Below are 16,720 nucleotides of genomic sequence, written 5' to 3'. Positions count from 1 at the left end.
GCCCCCTGGGCAGCCTGTTCAGTGCTTAATAACCCCCTGCCACTGAATCATTATGGTTGGAAAGGACCTTTAAGACCACCAAATCCAAGCCCAGCACTGAGCCACAGCCCTCAGCAGCTCAGCTCCAGGGCTTTGGGATCTCAGCACCCTGTTCAGTGCTTAATAACCCCCTCGGACTCTTGACTTTTACTCCCAAGAGACACAAAATGACACAAGCATCAAAACCGCTTTTATTCATCCCTTCCCCCAGCTTGTTTGTTCCCCACACCTTATTTCTCAGCTCCAGGACGCCCACGGGGCCATTTGCCCCCCACCCACACCAGTGATGGTGTCAGAGTGAAGGGTCTTTGCACGAGCCCCTCAGCCCCACGCTCAGGATGCGGCCACCTGCGTGAGCGGCTCCTCCAGGTACTGGACCAGCGCCTGTGCCTGTGAGCAGAGAGAGGTGTGAGCAGTGCCCAGGGGGGTTTACAGCCTGTGCCCACCTCCCCACTCCTGCTTATTGTCATTGATGCTTTGTTTTGGAGCCTCCCAAAGTGTGGTGCAGAGCCTGGGCTGCCACAGGGGACAGGACAGTGAGGAAAGAGGCGTCCCAGGCACAGCAGCTTCCTCCACCACTCCCATCTTCATCCTCCTCTTTCCCAGCCCCACAGCTGGGATGCAGCTCTGCAGCCCCCCACCCAGCATTACCTTGGCCTTCAGCATCCCGAATCCCACCGTCTCCTTGGCGTACATGCAGAGCAGCAGGTTTGCCACCCGCGTGATGGCCACTCGCCCCTCCTGCCCGAGGGAGAAACAGCACCTCATCACGCCCCCAAAGCCTGGCAAGGTCCCAGGGGACCCCCCCAGAGCCACAGCAGCGCCCAGGGGAGGGGAGGGCAGCCCCCAGCCCCACGTTACCATGCAGTCCATGAGGATGAACTTGAGGTTGTCTTCATTGAAAGCCTGGTGCCCGTTCTTGTCGTAGGCCACCCAGATGTTGCTGGCGATGGCAGCGGTGACCCTGGCATCGGTGTCGCCGTAGCCTGAGTAGGCGAGCAGGGAGCCCTCGTTGTTCAGGAGCCTGCAAACGAGACGTGGGGGTGAAATGGTGCCCAGTGGGGCACCAAACCCCATGGTGGTGCCAGAGGGTAGAGCAACCCCCAGCAGCCCAGCGCTGCTGCCAGGGCACCCCAGGTCTGCAGGGGATTTTGGGGGGGTTCAAAGCCAGGAAGCCCCAGGGTGGCCGCGGTGCCATGCAGCGCTGCAGGGGCTGCATGCTGTTGCAGCTGCAGGGCTGTGAGCAAGCCCTGTGCTCCACGCACAGCACCAGCACTGCACAGCACCAGCACCGCACAGCACCAGCACCGCACCAGCACAGCACAGCACCAGCACAGCAAAGCACCAGCAAAGCACCAGCACAGCACAGCACTGCACAGCACAGCACCAGCACAGCACCAGCACTGCACAGCACAGCACCAGCACTGCACAGCACCAGCACTGCACAGCACCAGCACAGCAAAGCACCAGCAAAGCACCAGCACAGCACAGCACTGCACAGCACAGCACCAGCACAGCACCAGCACTGCACAGCACAGCACCAGCACTGCACAGCACCAGCACTGCACAGCACCAGCACAGCAAAGCACCAGCAAAGCACCAGCACAGCACAGCACTGCACAGCACAGCACCAGCACAGCACCAGCACTGCACAGCACAGCACCAGCACTGCACAGCACCAGCACTGCACAGCACCAGCACAGCAAAGCACCAGCAAAGCACCAGCACAGCACAGCACTGCACAGCACAGCACCAGCACAGCACCAGCACTGCACAGCACAGCACTGCACAGCACCAGCACTGCACAGCACCAGCACAGCAAAGCACCAGCAAAGCACCAGCACAGCACAGCACTGCACAGCACAGCACCAGCACAGCACCAGCACTGCACAGCACAGCACCAGCACAGCACCAGCACTGCACAGCACAGCACCAGCACTGCACAGCACAGCACCAGCACAGCAAAGCACCAGCACAGCAAAGCACCAGCACAGCACAGCACCAGCACAGCACCAGCACCAGCACAGCACCAGCACTGCACAGCACCAGCACAGCACGAGCACAGCAGAGCACCGCACAGCACCAGCACCGCACCAGCACAGCACCAGCACCGCACAGCACCAGCACAGCACTGCACAGCACCAGCACAGCACCAGCACCGCACAGCACCAGCACAGCACTGCACAGCACCAGCACAGCACCAGCACCGCACAGCACCAGCACAGCACCAGCACCGCACAGCACCAGCACAGCACTGCACAGCACCAGCACAACACAAGCACAGCACCAGCACAGCACCAGCACCGCACAGCACCAGCACAGCACCGCACAGCACCAGCACAGCACCAGCACCGCACCAGCACCGCACAAACCCCCCTGGCAGGACCCTCCCGGGGTGTGAGCGGGCATTTCCAGCAGCCCTCTCGGCCGCTACTCACAGGGTGCTCTGGACCCCGCCGGTGTTGGCCTGGCTCAGCACCTGCGTCAGCGCTTTGGGGCGCAGCATGGCCGCGGCCCCGCTCGGGCGATGGCGATGGCGGCGCCAGGCCGCGGCCGCGTCAGCGGGGCCATGCTCGGCCCGGGGCACGCTGGGACTTGTAGGCGCCGGCTCCGAGGGCTCCGAGGGCTGGGTCAGGCCGCGGGTGGCAGCGGGGGCTCGTTCCCCACCCTGAGCCCGAATGAGGGGAGGGGGCTCCAGCCCCAGCCCGCAGGGAGGCTGCAAAGGGAGGGGGCGCACGGAGGACGCGGGTGCGGGGCTGAGTGCAGGATGGATCCAGCTCAGCAAGGGCGTGCAGCTGCTGATGGGAGCGGGGTGTCAGGGTGGGATCTGGGTAACGAGGGGGTGCAGGATGGAGCCAGCTAACAAGGGGGTGCAGGATGGATCAGAGTAACAAGGGGGTGCAGGATGGATCAGAGTAACAAGGGGGGTGCAGGATGGACCCAGGTAACATGGGGGTTGCAGGATGGATCCAGCTCAGCAAGGGCATGCAGCCTGCTGATGGGAGCGGGGTGTCAGGGTGGGATCTGGGTAACGAGGGGGTGCAGGATGGAGCCAGGTAACAAGGATGGTGCAGGATGGATCCAGGCAATAAGGAGGGTGCAGGATGGATCAGGGTAACAAGGGGGGTGCAGGATGGACCCAGGTAACGAGGGGGTGCAGGATGGAGTCAGGTAATGAGGGGGTGCAGGATGGATCCAGGTGACCAAGGGAGGTGAATAAGGGGGTACAGGCTAGATCACTAGATCAAGTTATTGAGCAAGTGCAGGATGGATCAGGGTAACAACGGGGTGCAGAATGGACCCAGGTAACAAGGGGGTGCAGGATGGATCCAGGTAACGAGGGGGGTGCAGGACGGATCCAGGCAACAAGGGGGGTGCAGGATGGATCAGGATAACAAGGGGGGTGCAGGATGGATCCAGGCAAAAAGGGGGTGCAGGATGGATCAGAGTAACAAGGGGGTGCAGGATGGATCAGGATAACAAGGGGGGTGCAGGATGGACCCAGGTAACAAGGGGGGTGCAGGATGGACCCAGGTAACGAGGGGGTGCAGGATGGACCCAGGTAACAAGGGGGGTGCAGGACGGATCCAGGCAACAAGGGGGGTGCAGGATGGACCCAGGTAACGAGGGGGTGCAGGATGGATCAGGATAACAAGGGGGTGCAGGACGGATCCAGGCAGCACCCAGCTAAGGGGGGCGTGCAGACCCACTCCAGCTATCGAAGACAGACCGGGCTGACGGGAGGCCGCGGGCCCAACGGGTTACCGGAGGGTTGCGGGTCGGCAGCCGCTGCGCTCGGCTCATCCCCAAAACCCCCCCAAACCCCCCCAAAATCCCCCCAAACCCCCCTTGCGCCCCCCGGCGCTGCAGCCATCCTCCGCGCCGCCAGAGGGCGCTGTCGGCCCCGCGGCGGCGCTCCGGCACGGCGCGGCGCGCACCGCCCTCCTCTGTTGGCGGCCCGGGCTGGCGGGGCGGGAGGCGAAGATGGCGGAGCCGAGCGGCGGCGGCGGGTCCGGCCCCGGCGGGGAGGGCGAGGCGGCCCCGGGCGGCCCCGGCGGGGCCCTCATCCGCGTCACCGTGAAGACCCCCAAGGACAAGGAGGAGATCGTCATCGCGGACGGCGCCTCCGTGCGGGAGGTGGGGGTTGGGGGCGGGGGCGGGGGGCTGGGCCCGGCCCCGGGGCCGCGGCTGGGCGCGGGGGCGGCTCTGAGGGGGGTGATGGGGCGGGGAGCCGCGGGCGGGGGCTTTGGGGGACGGGGGCAGGACTTTAGAGCGGCGGCGAAGGGGCCGGGGAAGCGGGGGAACATGGCTGCGGGCTGGAGCTGCGGCCGGAGGGACTTGGAGGACTTTTGGCGAGCTCCGGGCCGCGGGAGGTGGGGCGGGGACGGGGGGAGCTGAGGCGGGCTGGGGGCTCCGGGGGGCCGGGCCTGGACGAGCGGGGAGAGCACGGGGAGAGCAGGTGCCTGGGGGGGCTTCGAGTGGGGAGCTGACAGCGGGGATGGGGACGGTGTGGGGAGACGTGGTCCCCGGGGTAACCCCGGGCGGGGGCCGTGGCTGTCGCGCTCGTTGTGGGGCGGCTTTGTGGGGAGGGGGAGGTGGGGAAGGGGCCTTCGGCGTGGATGGGGAAGGCGGTGAGAGATGACGGGGTGCGGGGGGGAATCTGGGGCTCGGCCCCGTGGTCTGGGCTGCTCGGGAACGGGACGGATGCTGCGGGGGCCGGAGCCGGGGGAGTGCGAGCGGGGCTGCCGGTGAGAGGGGGAGGGAGGGAGGGAGGCAGCCGCCTGTTGAGGGGTGGCTCCGGGCGCAGGGAGGCGGATCCCTCGGGGGAGAGGAGCGGGGCAGGTCTTTGGGGCGCAGGTTGGATGGAGCAGAGGAAAGGCACCATCAGCCCGGCTGTGGGTAAGGGAGGGGTGGCTGCTTCTGCGAGGGAGCTTCGCAGGGCGCAAGGACACGGGCAAGTGGGAGGAGGCTGCTGAAGGCCTGGCCCAGGCGCTGTCGGAGCTGTTTGCCCGCCGGGATGAGGCATCTTTGGCACGGCTCTTGGTGTGTTGGCTCACAAATGGGCCCTGACCCGCGGTGCTGGGCAAGAGGTTGCGGTGTGAAGGACCTGGAGGGCAGCTCCGGGGAGCAGAGGCGTGGGGCAGGCAGGGGCTGGGGGACAGGGCCCTCCTGCTCCCTCCTGCACGGTGACCAGGCTGAGCTGGGGCTCGGGGCTGTGCTCTCCCAGCCAGCAGTTGTGAGGGTACCTGTCCCTGGGATGGGTCTTTCTCTGCTGCTCTTTCTCCCCTGGCCTTTCCCTCTGAACCTCCAGTAGTTTGTGTCTGCCAAATGCAAGGCTGGCTGGCTTTTTCCCCCTCACAAATGGCCTTGGGAGTGCCCAGCCAGGCTGGCAGGTGCCCATCCTGCGAGGAAGAGGTGTCTGCCTTCCGTGGGCTGGCAGGCTCAGAGGGAGCTCAGAGGGCTGCAGAAAGAGGAGACCTAGTTTCTTTCCATTGGCTGATAAAGGATTGTTCCCTTTTCCATGGAGCTCTGTCCTGTATTAAATCAGAGTTGGGCTTTCCTTAGGAAAAAGAAATGCAGTGAGCAGAAGCAGTTCAGTCGTTCAGAGGATAAATAGTGTGCTTGGGTTAGAGCTAAGAGGCACACTGGATCTTGCTTTGGAAAGCTTCAGCTCCTCTAGAGGCAATTGCTCTGTTCTTTTGACACTCCCTCCTCGTTCTGTAAGTGCAGAGCTCGCTTTTGCTTTGGTTTCCTTTTCCTGGGTGCCTCAGACATCCCCAGCAGCTGATGCCTGAGTTGGTGCCTCCACCAGCTCCTTCTGGGTGAGGTACTGAAGGGCTCTCAGGTGGGATCAGGAGCACTGGCTCCATGTTTCTGCCCTCAGTCCTCTGCCTGAAACACACTTTTCTTTGCTTTTCAGTTCAAAGAAGAGATTTCCAGGAGGTTTAAAGCCAAACAGGATCAGCTGGTTCTGATCTTTGCCGGGAAGATCCTGAAGGATGGAGACACGTTGAATCAACACGGGATCAAAGATGGGCTGACTGTGCACTTGGTCATTAAGACTCTGCAGAAGTAAGAAGGGATTTGGTCTGGAGGGGGCTGGGGGATGCAAATATCCAGTGGTGGAGGGTTTGTGCCTCTGGTGGTGGTGAGTGGGCAGGAGAGCTCTGCCATGGCTGTGCCATGCAGCCCTGGGGCTGCTGCTTCTTGGACTGTCTCACCCTGGTTACACAGCTCTGTGTGTTACTGGCACATGCCTCAGGGGATCAGCTCTTCTGTAACACAGCTCCTGGGTGTTTAGAGCATGTATCATTGAGTCATCTTGAAAGAACCTGTTGGAACTCAAATCTAAAAGGTTTAGATTGGAGATGGGGAAGAACTTTTTTCCCTGAGAGGGTTGTCAGCCCCTGTCCCAGGCTGCCCAGGGAGCTGAGGGAGTGCCCAGCCAAAGCAGAGCCTGGATGGAGCATGTGGGATGGACCCCTCACTCACTGCCAGAGGGACACTGAGGGGCTGCAGCGTGGCCAGAGCTGGGCAGTGGAGCTGAGAAAGGGGCTGGAGCACAAGGGTGCTGGGGAGGGGCTGAGGGAATGAGGGTGTTGAGGCTGGAGAAGAGGAGCCTGAGGGCAGCCAGCAGCACTCTCTGTGACACTCCCTGACAGGCTGCAGGGGCCAAACAGGGGGTGATAGGACAAGGGGAAATGGGCTCAGGTTGCCCCAGGGGAGGCTGGGGCTGGAGCTGAGGCAGAACTGTTTTCCTGAGAGGGGTGTCAGCCCTGTGCCAGGCTGCCCAGGGAGCTGGGGCAGTGCCCAGCCCTGGAGGGATCCCAAAGCCCTGGAGCTGAGCTGCTGAGGGCTGTGGGTCAGTGCTGGGCTGGGCAGGGTGAGACCAGGGCAGGGACTGCAGCAGCTTCAAGGGCTTTTTCAACCAATGTGATTCTCTGGTTCTATGTAACTTGATCCTAGCTGTAACCAAGACAGGTTGCTGTTATCAGAAATTGCTTTCCTGATGAGTTTGTGCTGAAGCTAACACCCAGTTTTTCTTTCACTTCCCATCCTGTGCTGTGCCCTGAGCCTGTGCTGGGGGCTGGGTGCCATGGGGCAGGGTCTCTGTGGTGCCCACGTGTGTGTCTCCATGGGCAGGGCTGGGTGCTCTGCCTCAGCTTGGCACAGCCCTGGGGCAGCCCCCAGGGTACCTCCCAGCTGGAATATGGCTCACTCATGTCCCTCTGCACCATGTGGCTCAGCCTGAGAAGGGGAGGCAGGATTGCAGGGTCAAGCTTTTCTCTCTGCTGGCCAAGGGAGCTTGTTCTTGGCACTGTTGCTGTTCCTCAGCATCATCCTTTGATCCCAGACAGCCTTTGCAGCCCTTCCTTGGCCTCCCAGTGCAGTTGTGCAGTTCTGCTGTCCCCTGAGGGAGCTGCCTTAGTCAAGATTGGGGCTGTTCCCTCCCCTCACCCCCCTCTTTTTCACAAAGACAAGCAGATGTATCGTCAGCTCCTGCAGGAGGCCTCTGTCTGCACCCTGGGCTACCCTCACAGCAAGCTGCAGTGCTGGGAACCCCTTTAGAGAGCAAACAAGAACTCTCTTGGCTTGCTGATTTGTTTTCCCCCTGCTAATAGTCATAGAAGACATTGCAACCTCTTCCTGTGCTGAGAGAAACCAAGTGACCTCTCTCCAACTTCCTTCTTCCTTTTTTGTTCCACTTCCTACTTGCTTTGTTCCCTCCCTCTCAGTGGCTGCTGGTTTTCAGCAGCAGGCAGGTGAGTCTGCAAAAGGCAACAGGGACCATCAGGTTTCATTTTGGAGTGAAAAAGGAAGGGGAGTTAGAGAGAGGAATCATCCTTGGTTTGGAAAATACACCACCAACCAAGGACTTCTTGTTCTTCTTTACAAACAGCATTATCTGAGGTGAGTAAAGGGGATTTTGTGGTCTAATTTCATGTGAAAGCTCTTCAGCACTAGCCCAGGACTCACTGTTGTGACTGCAGATGCTTCAGGGGATCATTGATTGTTCTCTTTCACATTCCTTTAAAGATCCCAAGGAGGAACTGGGATTGCAAGGGATGAGCCTGGGTTTGGTTCACTCCATAAAGCTCGTGTCCAGCATCTGGTTTTCCATGGCCTGTGGCACAGTATCTGCATGTGTGTGTTAGAGGAGGCTGGAGGCAGCTGGTGTTGGATGGAGGAGCCTTGTGTGTGAGGCCCAGCCAGCAGCAGAGAGTCAGAGAATGGTTTCATCTAGAAGAGACCTTTGAGCTCATGGGGTGCAGCCTCTGTCCCAGCCCCAGCACCCACCAGCCCATTGCCCTCAGTGCAACACCCACCCAGCTCTGAAACCCCTCCAGGGACAGTGACTCCTGGGCAGCCCCTTCCAATGCCTGACAGCCCTGGAAGCAAAGCAATTCCTCCTCACATCCAGCCTGAGCCTCCCCTGGTGACACTTGAGGCTGTTTCCTCTTGTTCCATTGCCTGTTACCAGGGAGAACAGACCCATCCCCAGCCTGGCTGCAGCTGCCTTTCAGGTAGTTGTAGGGAGCAATAAGGTCTCCCCTGAGCCTTCTTTTCTCCAGGCTCAACAGTCCCAGATCCCTCAGCCCTTCCTCATCTGAGACATGTCTCCAAATCCTTTCCCAGCTTGGTAACCCAGCCTCTGGATCCTCTCCAGCACAGAGGAGGGGCCCAGAACTGGACACAGGGTTCAAGGTGCAGCCTCCCCATCACCGAGTCCAGGGGAATAATCAGCTCCCTGCTCCCACTGACAACACCATTCCTGATCCAGGCCAGGGTGGCCTTGGCCTTCCTGCCCACCTGGGCATGCTGCTGGCTCATGTTCAGCTGCTGTCAACCAACAGTCCAGGTCCCTCTGTGCCTGGCAGCTTCCAGCCACTGCTCCCCAAGCCTAAAGCACTACTGGGGGTGGTTGTGGCCCAAGGGCAGGGCATGACACTCGACCTTATTGACACTCATGGCATTAACCTTGGCCCAGCCATGCAGCCTGTCTGGATCTCTGTAGAGCTTCCCTACCCTCAAGCACATCCACACTTCCACCCAGCTTGGTGTCACCTGCAGACTCACTGAGGGTGCCCTCTGTCCCCTCATCCAGCTCAGAGGTGTGGCTTTGTAGCCAAGCTGCCCAGAAATGCTCTGCAGCTCCATGGGACAGGTGCTGCTGCCTCATGCCTCAGTTTCCCTGCCTGCAGAGTAAAGCTGATGTTCAGCTCTGCCCCTGGGAGCACGGATGGGAACACTCAGTGCCTGGGAGGCTCTGCAAGAAGCTGCCTGGTGTTTACCCTGCCCTGCTGTGACCTCTGTGGCTTCTGCAGGAGCAGCAGGAGGATTTTCCTGTTTGGAGCAAACCCGTTGCTCAAGGATGTGGCTGAGGGAAAGAGTTCAGGGTGATTCCAGGTGGAGCTGGAGGCAGCTCAGGGTGAAACCCATCAGGCCATTCAGTGTGGGCTGTGCTGAAGTGGCAGGAGCTGTTGTGCCTCGGGGTGGGAGGCGGGTTCCACCATCCTGTGTGATCTCCGGGGACTCTGCTCCCTGTGCCACGGCTCGGGAACTTCACTCCTCCTTTTGTTTCTTTGCAGGGTCCAAGATTCAACATCTGCTGCTTCTGCCCCCAATGCTGCTTCTGCCCCCACTGCAACCCCTTCCTCTCCTGCTGCCCCATCTCAGCCGTCCACATCCAGCAGCACGGCTCCCGAGGCGGGGGGCGGCCGGCGGAGCAGCGGGACAGGGACCGCGGGAGGCCCCGGGGACGGCGGCCCCGGCAGCGCTGCCTCCATCCTGTGTGAGTGAGGGCTGAGAGCAGGGCTGGCATGGCAGGAGGATGGCTCAGACCAGACCAGGAGGCAGGCTTCTTGAGCCCTGGAGCTGTCTCTGCCTGCTGCAGGCTCTGCACGAGCCGCTTCCCCTGCTGGGGGTGGTGCCAGAGCCCTCAGTGCAGTGTGTGGGGGTGTATCCTCCCTCCCTCCGAGCTGTGGGAAGGTGGGGTACCCCTGGATGAGTGTGGGTGCAGCTCAGCTGATGTGCTCAGCCTTTTTGTGCAGCTTCCCACAGTCACTGGCTCTCCCCTTCTCTCCCTCTCCAGCTGGCTTTGGTGGCATCACTGGACTGGGCAACCTTGGCATGGGCTCTGCCAACTTCATGGAGCTCCAGCAGCAGATGCAGCGCCAGCTGATGTCCAACCCTGAGATGCTTTCTCAGATCATGGAGAACCCCTTGGTGCAGAACATGATGTCTAACCCTGACCTCATGAGGCAGATGATCATGGCCAATCCCCAGATGCAGCAGCTGATGGAGCGAAACCCAGAGATCAGCCACATGCTGAACAACCCAGAGCTGATGAGACAGGTGAGGCAGCAGGCCAGGGCCTGCTCAGGGCCATCTCTGTGGACCAGCTCCTATCTTTACTCTCCAGAGGGGGTGTGAATGCCAGATCAGGGATTTTTAGAGCTGTCTTCCTTCTGCTGTGAGCTCCCCACAAACAGATGGTGGTCCTGAGTTATGTGAATACTGATTACTCAGCCCACGTACTTGCAACTCTTCTCTCCCTCTCAGGGCTGTTGAATCCATCATGTGTGGGCCCAGGGAGGATGCTGGGGTCATCCTGGCCTGCTGCATACAGGGCTCCTCTTCTGATTCAGAGGAGTGAAGGTGCTGCAGAAGCTTTTTGTTTCTCCTGGTCAGATGCAGACTGCAGAGCTGCACAGTCAGTATGTCACTGCCTCTGACAGCAGAGATCATTAGTCCTAGGCCAGGATCCCAGAAGTGTTGATTTTCTGTGCAGTCCCAGAACAGAAGACCCTGACCAGAGCAAAGGCTGATTGGAAGGGAAGCAGAAGGGATGAGCAAGAGCCTGAGTGTTAAACAGCCCTTGCCAGGACTCTGCTGTTCCCCCAGGAAGATTTGTCAGGAGGCTTTTGGGGTTGTTGCTGAATGAGCCTCGTTTCCAGCTGCCTTTTGCTTCTCTGTCAGCCACACATGAGGTTCCAAGTGAGATCTGGACATTTCCTTTTGCAGGGGAGACCCTTCAGAAGTCTGGAAAGGGGGGAATTTCTTCCAAGTGGGAAGGATCCAATCTGTTCCACCTTCTCAGTTTTTGAATGCAGCTTTGAGTGGGAACAGAGGGATGTCCAAGGTTTGGGTGTCTCCAGCCCCCTTAGAAGCAAAACAATCTCATGCAGCTGAATGGAGGTTGAGGAGGAGGAGAGCTGAGCAGGGATGGGAGGAGCCAGGATCCCTGGGCTCTCTTTCCTTGGATAAATGATCTCTCTGCTTTGTGGCTGTGAAATGGGTTTAATCACACTCCTCCTGGGAGCTGAGATTTAACTCTTTCAGTGCATGGAGTTACTACCAGCCTCTCAATCCACTCCAATCTCCTGAGGTGCAGGTTTGGGGCTGAGCTTTTCCCTGTTTCCCTCCTCCTGGCAGACAATGGAATTGGCTCGAAACCCTGCCATGATGCAGGAGATGATGAGGAACCAGGACCGTGCCCTGAGTAACCTGGAGAGCATCCCAGGGGGCTACAACGCGCTGCGCCGCATGTACACGGACATCCAGGAGCCCATGTTCAGTGCAGCCAGGGAGCAGGTACGGGCTGCACACAGGGAGGGGGGTGAGCACAGGAAGGGGCCCCTTCCCTCTCCTTCCCCTGCTGCTCTGACCTGGCCCCAGCAGCAGAACCTCCTGCAGGGGCTGGCCCCTCCATCCTCCCATGCTTGGGTGCACAGGGCCTGCCCTCGCTCCTCTGCCCCTGTGCAGGATGGAGGCTGCTGTGTTCTCTTCCCCTTCTCTGGCCCTTAGACAGACTGAGGGCTGCTGTGCCCACTCCTGTGCCACTCAGCAGGCTGGAGGCTGCTGTGCCCACTCCTATGCCCCTATGCAGACTGAGGGCTGCTGTGCCCTTGGTCCTGTGCAGACTCGGGGCTGCTGTGTCCTCTCTCCTGGGCCCCTGTGCAGACTGGAGGCTGCTGTGCCCTTGCTCCTGTGCAGTCTGGAGGCTGCTGTGCACAGTCCTGTGCCCCTATGCAGACTGAGGGCTGCTGTGCCCTTGGTCCTGTGCAGACTGGGGGCTGCTGTGTCCTCTCTCCTAGGCCCCTGAGCAGGCTGGAGGCTGCTGTGCCCACTCCTGTGCCCCTCTGCAGTCTGGAGGCTGCTGTGCCCACTCCTGTGCCCCTGTGCAGACTGGAGGCTGCTGTGCCCTTGCTCCTGTGCAGTCTGGAGGCTGCTGTGCACAGTCCTGTGCCCCTATGCAGACTGAGGGCTGCTGTGCCCACTCCTATGCCCCTATGCAGACTGAGGGCTACTGTGCCCTTGGTCCTGTGCAGGCTGGGGGCTGTTGTGTCCTCTCTCCTGTGCCCCTGAGCAGACTGGAGGCTACTGTGCTCACTCCTGTGCCCCTGTACAGGCTGGAGGCTGCTGTGTCCACTCCTGTGCCCCTGTGCAGACAGTCTGGAGACTGCTGTGTCCACTCCTGTGCCCCTGAGCAGGCTGGAGGCTGCTGTGCTCTTGCTCCTGTGCCCCTGAGCAGGCTGGAGGCTGCTGTGCAGCCCCTGTGGCCTCATCCCTGGTGCACAGTGTCAGCTCAGCGTGGAGCTGGCTGGGCTCCAGCTGCCTGGAGCAGCAGAGCAGTGAGCACAGCTCTGTCAGCACAAGGCTGTGCAGACACCTCCTGTCTGGCATTACCTGCTGGCAGGTTTTACATCCATGGTTTAAAGCCCTGTGTTTGGGAGCTTAATCTAAGGCTGTGGCCACTTTTGGAGCCTGGGCTCTTTCTGAGGGGGGTGTGCTGTGGGGTACAGACCCTTCAGGAGGCAATTGATGGTTCATTTCTCTCTCCTTATGGCATGTGTTCAGCAAATTCTCAGCCTGGATGAGTGTGATGGGCTGTTCCTCGCCCATACCACGCTGGGCTTGGCCTGACATCCTCTGCTGGGCCCAACTGATTGCACCTATTCTTGTTTCTGTCCTTTTTCCCTAGTTTGGCAACAACCCTTTCTCATCCTTGGCGGGGAACTCTGACAGCTCCAGCTCCCAGCCCTTGCGGACGGAGAACAGGGAGCCTCTGCCCAACCCCTGGAGCCCCAGCCCTGCAGCCTCCCAGAGCCAGGCACCCAGCGAGGGCAGCACGGGCTCAGCCACCACCCAGAGCCCACCCACCGTGTCCAACCCCTTCGGGCTGAACGCTGCCAGCATCGGGGCTGGTGAGTCATGGAGCCAGAGAATCCCAACATGAGGGGTGGGAAGGGCCCTGCAGAGCTGTTGCAGCCCCAGCCCCTGCTACAGCAGGTTCCCCTGGCTCAGGGGGCACAGGAACGTGTCCAGGTGGGGTTGAGAAGCTCCTGAGAAGGAGCCTCCACACCCTCCCTGGGCAGCCTGGGCCAGGGCTCCCTCAGCTCAGCATCGAAGCACTTGCTCCTTGGGTTTAAATGGAACTTCTTGTGTTCCAGCTTGTGTCCATCAACCCTCATCGTGTCACTGGAGACAACAAAGTGCTGCCACAACCTCCTGACACCCACCCTTTAGATATTTGTAGCTATTGCTGAGATCCCCCTGAGCTCAGGCTTCTGTTCCCCAGGCTCAACAGCCCCAGGGCTGCAGCCTTTCCTCCTCACACACATGTTGCAGCCCCTCAGCATCTTGGCAGCCCTGCACTGGCCTCTCTGCAGCACTTCCCTGTCTCTCCTGAGCTGGGCAGCCCAGCCCTGGCCACAGGACTCCAGCTGAGGCCTCCCCAGCTCTGGCAGAGCACAGGGGCAGCACAAGCTCCCTGGCCCTGCTGCCCACACTCTCTTGCTGCCCCCAGGCTGCCGTTGGCTTCTTGCCCACCAGCCCACATTGCTGCTCAGGGTCACTTTGTTCTCCCCCAGCAGTGCCAGGTCCCTCTCCTGGAGCTGCTCTCCAGCAGCTCACCCCCAGCCTGGGCTGCTGCTGGGCTTGTTCCTCCCCAGCTGCAGGACTCTGCCCTTGCTGCCCCTCAGCAGGTTCCTCTGTGCCCAGCTCTCAGCCTGCCCAGCTCTCACTGCCTGCCAGCTCAGCCTCTGGTGAATCAGCCAGTGCTGGGGGAGGAGCCACAGCTCAGCCCAGCCCCCTCACAGGGCGCTTCCCACTGGCGTCAGAGGGCCGGGCTGTGCCTGCTCTCCAGATGAGCCGTTCCAGCCCAGCTGCCAGCACAGACGGTTTGCTTCACGTGTACCTGGGGTTACTTTGGGAACTCCGACATCTCTGCAGCCTGGGAGAGTGCAGTGGAGTTCTCTGTAGCGTTCAGCAACAGGACAAGGGATAATAGACACGAGATGGAGCACAGGCAGTGCCCCTGGCCCAGGAGGAGCAAGTGCTTTGGTGCTGAGGGGAGGGAGCCCTGGCCCAGGCTGCCCAGGGAGAGTGTGGAGGCTCCTTCTCAGGAGGATCCCAAACCCACCAGGACATGTTCCTGTGCCCCTTGAGTGAGGGGAACCTGCTGTAGCAGGGGGTTGGGCTGGAGCAGCTCTGCAGGGCCCTTCCAGCCCCCACCATCCTGGGCTTCTGAGAGCAGGGCAGAGTGGAGCTGCCGTGGCTGTCTCAGCAATACCCACCCCAGGCCAGGTGGGAAGCCAAGGCCTTGCTGTCAATGCCACGTTGTATTTCAGGTGGTGCAGAGGTTGCTCAGCCTTTTAAGGGGTCCTTGTCTTCCCTTTCCCCTCACAGGGATGTTTAACAGCCCAGAGATGCAAGGCCTCCTGCAGCAGATCTCTGAAAACCCTCAGCTGATGCAGAACATGATCTCTGCCCCTTACATGAGGAGCATGATGCAGACTCTTGCCCAGAACCCAGACTTTGCAGCACAGGTAAAAAACATGACCATCATCTTTCCTTTGTTAGTCAGGCCATGAGCAGGGTGCTGGAGACCAGTCTGCTGCTGTGCTTGGAGTGGTTCCAGTGCAGTCTGCTCCTGTCTTGGAGTGGTTCCTCCTGCAGAGCCTGGGGAGCTGGGGCAGTGGAGGGCTTTGGTGTGTTTCTCAGTGGCCTGAAGGCATTGGCAGTACTGAACCCCTGTGTCTTAGCACAGCCCCAACAAAACCCATGGCTTTCCAAAGGACATGGGAATGAGCTTCTCTTTGCCCCTGGCCAAGTTCAGCACTGCTGCCAGGAACTGAGCTGTCCCTCTTCAGTCCCCATCAGCAGGGGAAGGTGTTGAAAGCCCAGGGAGGGAGTGAGGGGCATGACTGACGTGTTCTTCATGGCTTAGCTTCATAGGGTTTGACAGCCAGTGGCAGCAACCCTCTGACCCTCCCTCCATGTGCTGTCTCTTGCTAGATCATGGTAAATGTCCCCCTCTTTGCTGGGAATCCACAGCTCCAGGAACAGCTCCGCCTGCAGCTCCCTGTCTTCCTGCAGCAGGTAAAGGCCCCTCGCTGGCCCTGTGCTGCTCTCATGGGCTCCAGAGCTCTCAGCCAAAGGGGACCAGGAAGCACGTGGGCTTTGGGGGGTCTGGGCTGTGAAAGAAAGGGGGTTGCACAGGGTAGAGGGCTCTTTTAGACAAAGCCCATCTACCTCTGAGTCACCTATAGATGGGCTTCAAATCAGACCAGTTCAGCTGCCTGAAACCCTGGTGTGGAACAGTCACTGCAACAGGAATGAAAGCAGCTGCTTGTGTCAGGGCAGCTGCTTCACTCAGGTCAAAGCCTTTTCCATTCCAAAAGTGTGTTGTCCCTCTTCTAATCCCATTTCACCTGGTTCATGTAGGAAACTGGATCTGAACTCCACGAGTGTCTCTGCAGCCGTGAGGGAGGGCCCAGACCTGTGGGTTGCTGTGGCTGGGGCAGCTCCTGCTGGATGCTACCTCTGTGTCTCTCTGCCTTTGTTCCCAGATGCAGAACCCAGACTCCCTGTCCATCCTCACCAACCCCCGTGCCATGCAGGCTCTCCTCCAGATCCAGCAGGGCCTCCAGACGCTGCAGACAGAGGCCCCAGGACTAGTGCCAAGGTACTAAGGGCTTTGGGGAGGGTTCCTGTGGGCAGAGGTGGGTACAGTGGTACAGCCTGCTGCTGATTCAGTGCACAGGGCACTGTCCTGGGCACAACTACCTCTGCTTGTGCCACAGGCCTCAGAGCTGCAGCTAATGAGCACTTCTGGTTGTTCTTCATGTGGGGAGCACTTGAGCCTTTATTTTGGGTAAAAGGTTTGGGAACCACTTGGTCCCTCTCTCATTGTTTGTTTGTGGTAATGGGGAGCAGCTGAGCTGAGGAATTTTGTCTCTGGAGAGCAGGGGGAGATGTGCAGCCCCAAAGTCCTGCTGCAGCCTCAGGCACTGAGCTCTGCAGCCCCTGGCAGGGAGCCTCTGGGGGTTACTGCTGCTCCCAGAGTGTGGCTGGTTTAACACACAGAGCTGTCCTGTAGCTGTGTTGGGGGCAGCAGGGCCAGGGAGCTTGTGCTGCCCCTGTGCTCTGCCAGAGCTGGGGAGGCCTCAGCTGGAGTCCTGTGGCCAGGGCTGGGCTGCCCAGCTCAGGAGAGACAGGGAAGTGCTGCAGAGAGGCCAGTGCAGGGCTGCCAAGATGCTGAGGGGCTGCAACATGTGTGAGGAGGAAAGGCTGCAGCCCTGGGGCTTGTTGAGCCTGGGGAACAGAAGCCTGAGCTCAGGGGCACCTTATTGATCAACCCCTAAAGGGTGGGTGTCAGAGGCTGGGGCCAGTGCCA

The 16,720-nt window shown here is 60.3% G+C and overlaps 2 protein-coding genes across 4 annotated transcripts; one reads left to right on the top strand and one right to left on the bottom strand.

Moving 5' to 3' along the window:
- Positions 1 to 207: 207 nt before the first annotated feature.
- On the bottom strand, positions 208 to 2,608 carry LOC104555441 (ragulator complex protein LAMTOR2). Of its 2 annotated transcripts, XM_010198878.2 has the most exons (4): positions 2,478 to 2,608; positions 901 to 1,063; positions 691 to 780; positions 208 to 429 (listed from the first exon to the last, which is right to left on the bottom strand). In XM_010198878.2, the coding sequence occupies exons 1-4, from the start codon at positions 2,543 to 2,545 to the stop codon at positions 373 to 375; spliced, it is 378 nt and encodes a 125-aa protein (XP_010197180.2). In that variant the 5' UTR covers positions 2,546 to 2,608; the 3' UTR covers positions 208 to 372. The 2 variants fall into 2 exon arrangements, with proteins under 2 accessions (XP_010197180.2, XP_010197181.2); XM_010198879.2 differs by lacking the exon at positions 691 to 780.
- A 1,385-nt stretch (positions 2,609 to 3,993) lies between these two features.
- Positions 3,994 to 16,031, top strand: LOC133629114 (ubiquilin-4-like). 2 transcript variants are annotated; one of them, XM_062019785.1, is made up of 9 exons: positions 3,994 to 4,176; positions 5,960 to 6,111; positions 9,630 to 9,832; positions 10,133 to 10,395; positions 11,476 to 11,634; positions 13,025 to 13,247; positions 14,731 to 14,870; positions 15,340 to 15,423; positions 15,894 to 16,031. In XM_062019785.1, exons 1-9 carry the CDS (start codon positions 4,024 to 4,026, stop codon positions 16,014 to 16,016), a joined length of 1,500 nt encoding a protein of 499 aa, XP_061875769.1. In that variant the 5' UTR covers positions 3,994 to 4,023; the 3' UTR covers positions 16,017 to 16,031. The 2 variants fall into 2 exon arrangements, with proteins under 2 accessions (XP_061875769.1, XP_061875770.1); XM_062019786.1 differs by lacking the exon at positions 15,340 to 15,423.
- The last annotated feature ends 689 nt before the right edge of the window (positions 16,032 to 16,720 follow it).

This window comes from Colius striatus, unplaced genomic scaffold (assembly GCF_028858725.1).
Source record: "Colius striatus isolate bColStr4 unplaced genomic scaffold, bColStr4.1.hap1 scaffold_163, whole genome shotgun sequence".
NCBI lineage: Eukaryota > Metazoa > Chordata > Aves > Coliiformes > Coliidae > Colius > Colius striatus.
This window is presented reverse-complemented; position numbering and strand designations above follow the sequence as displayed.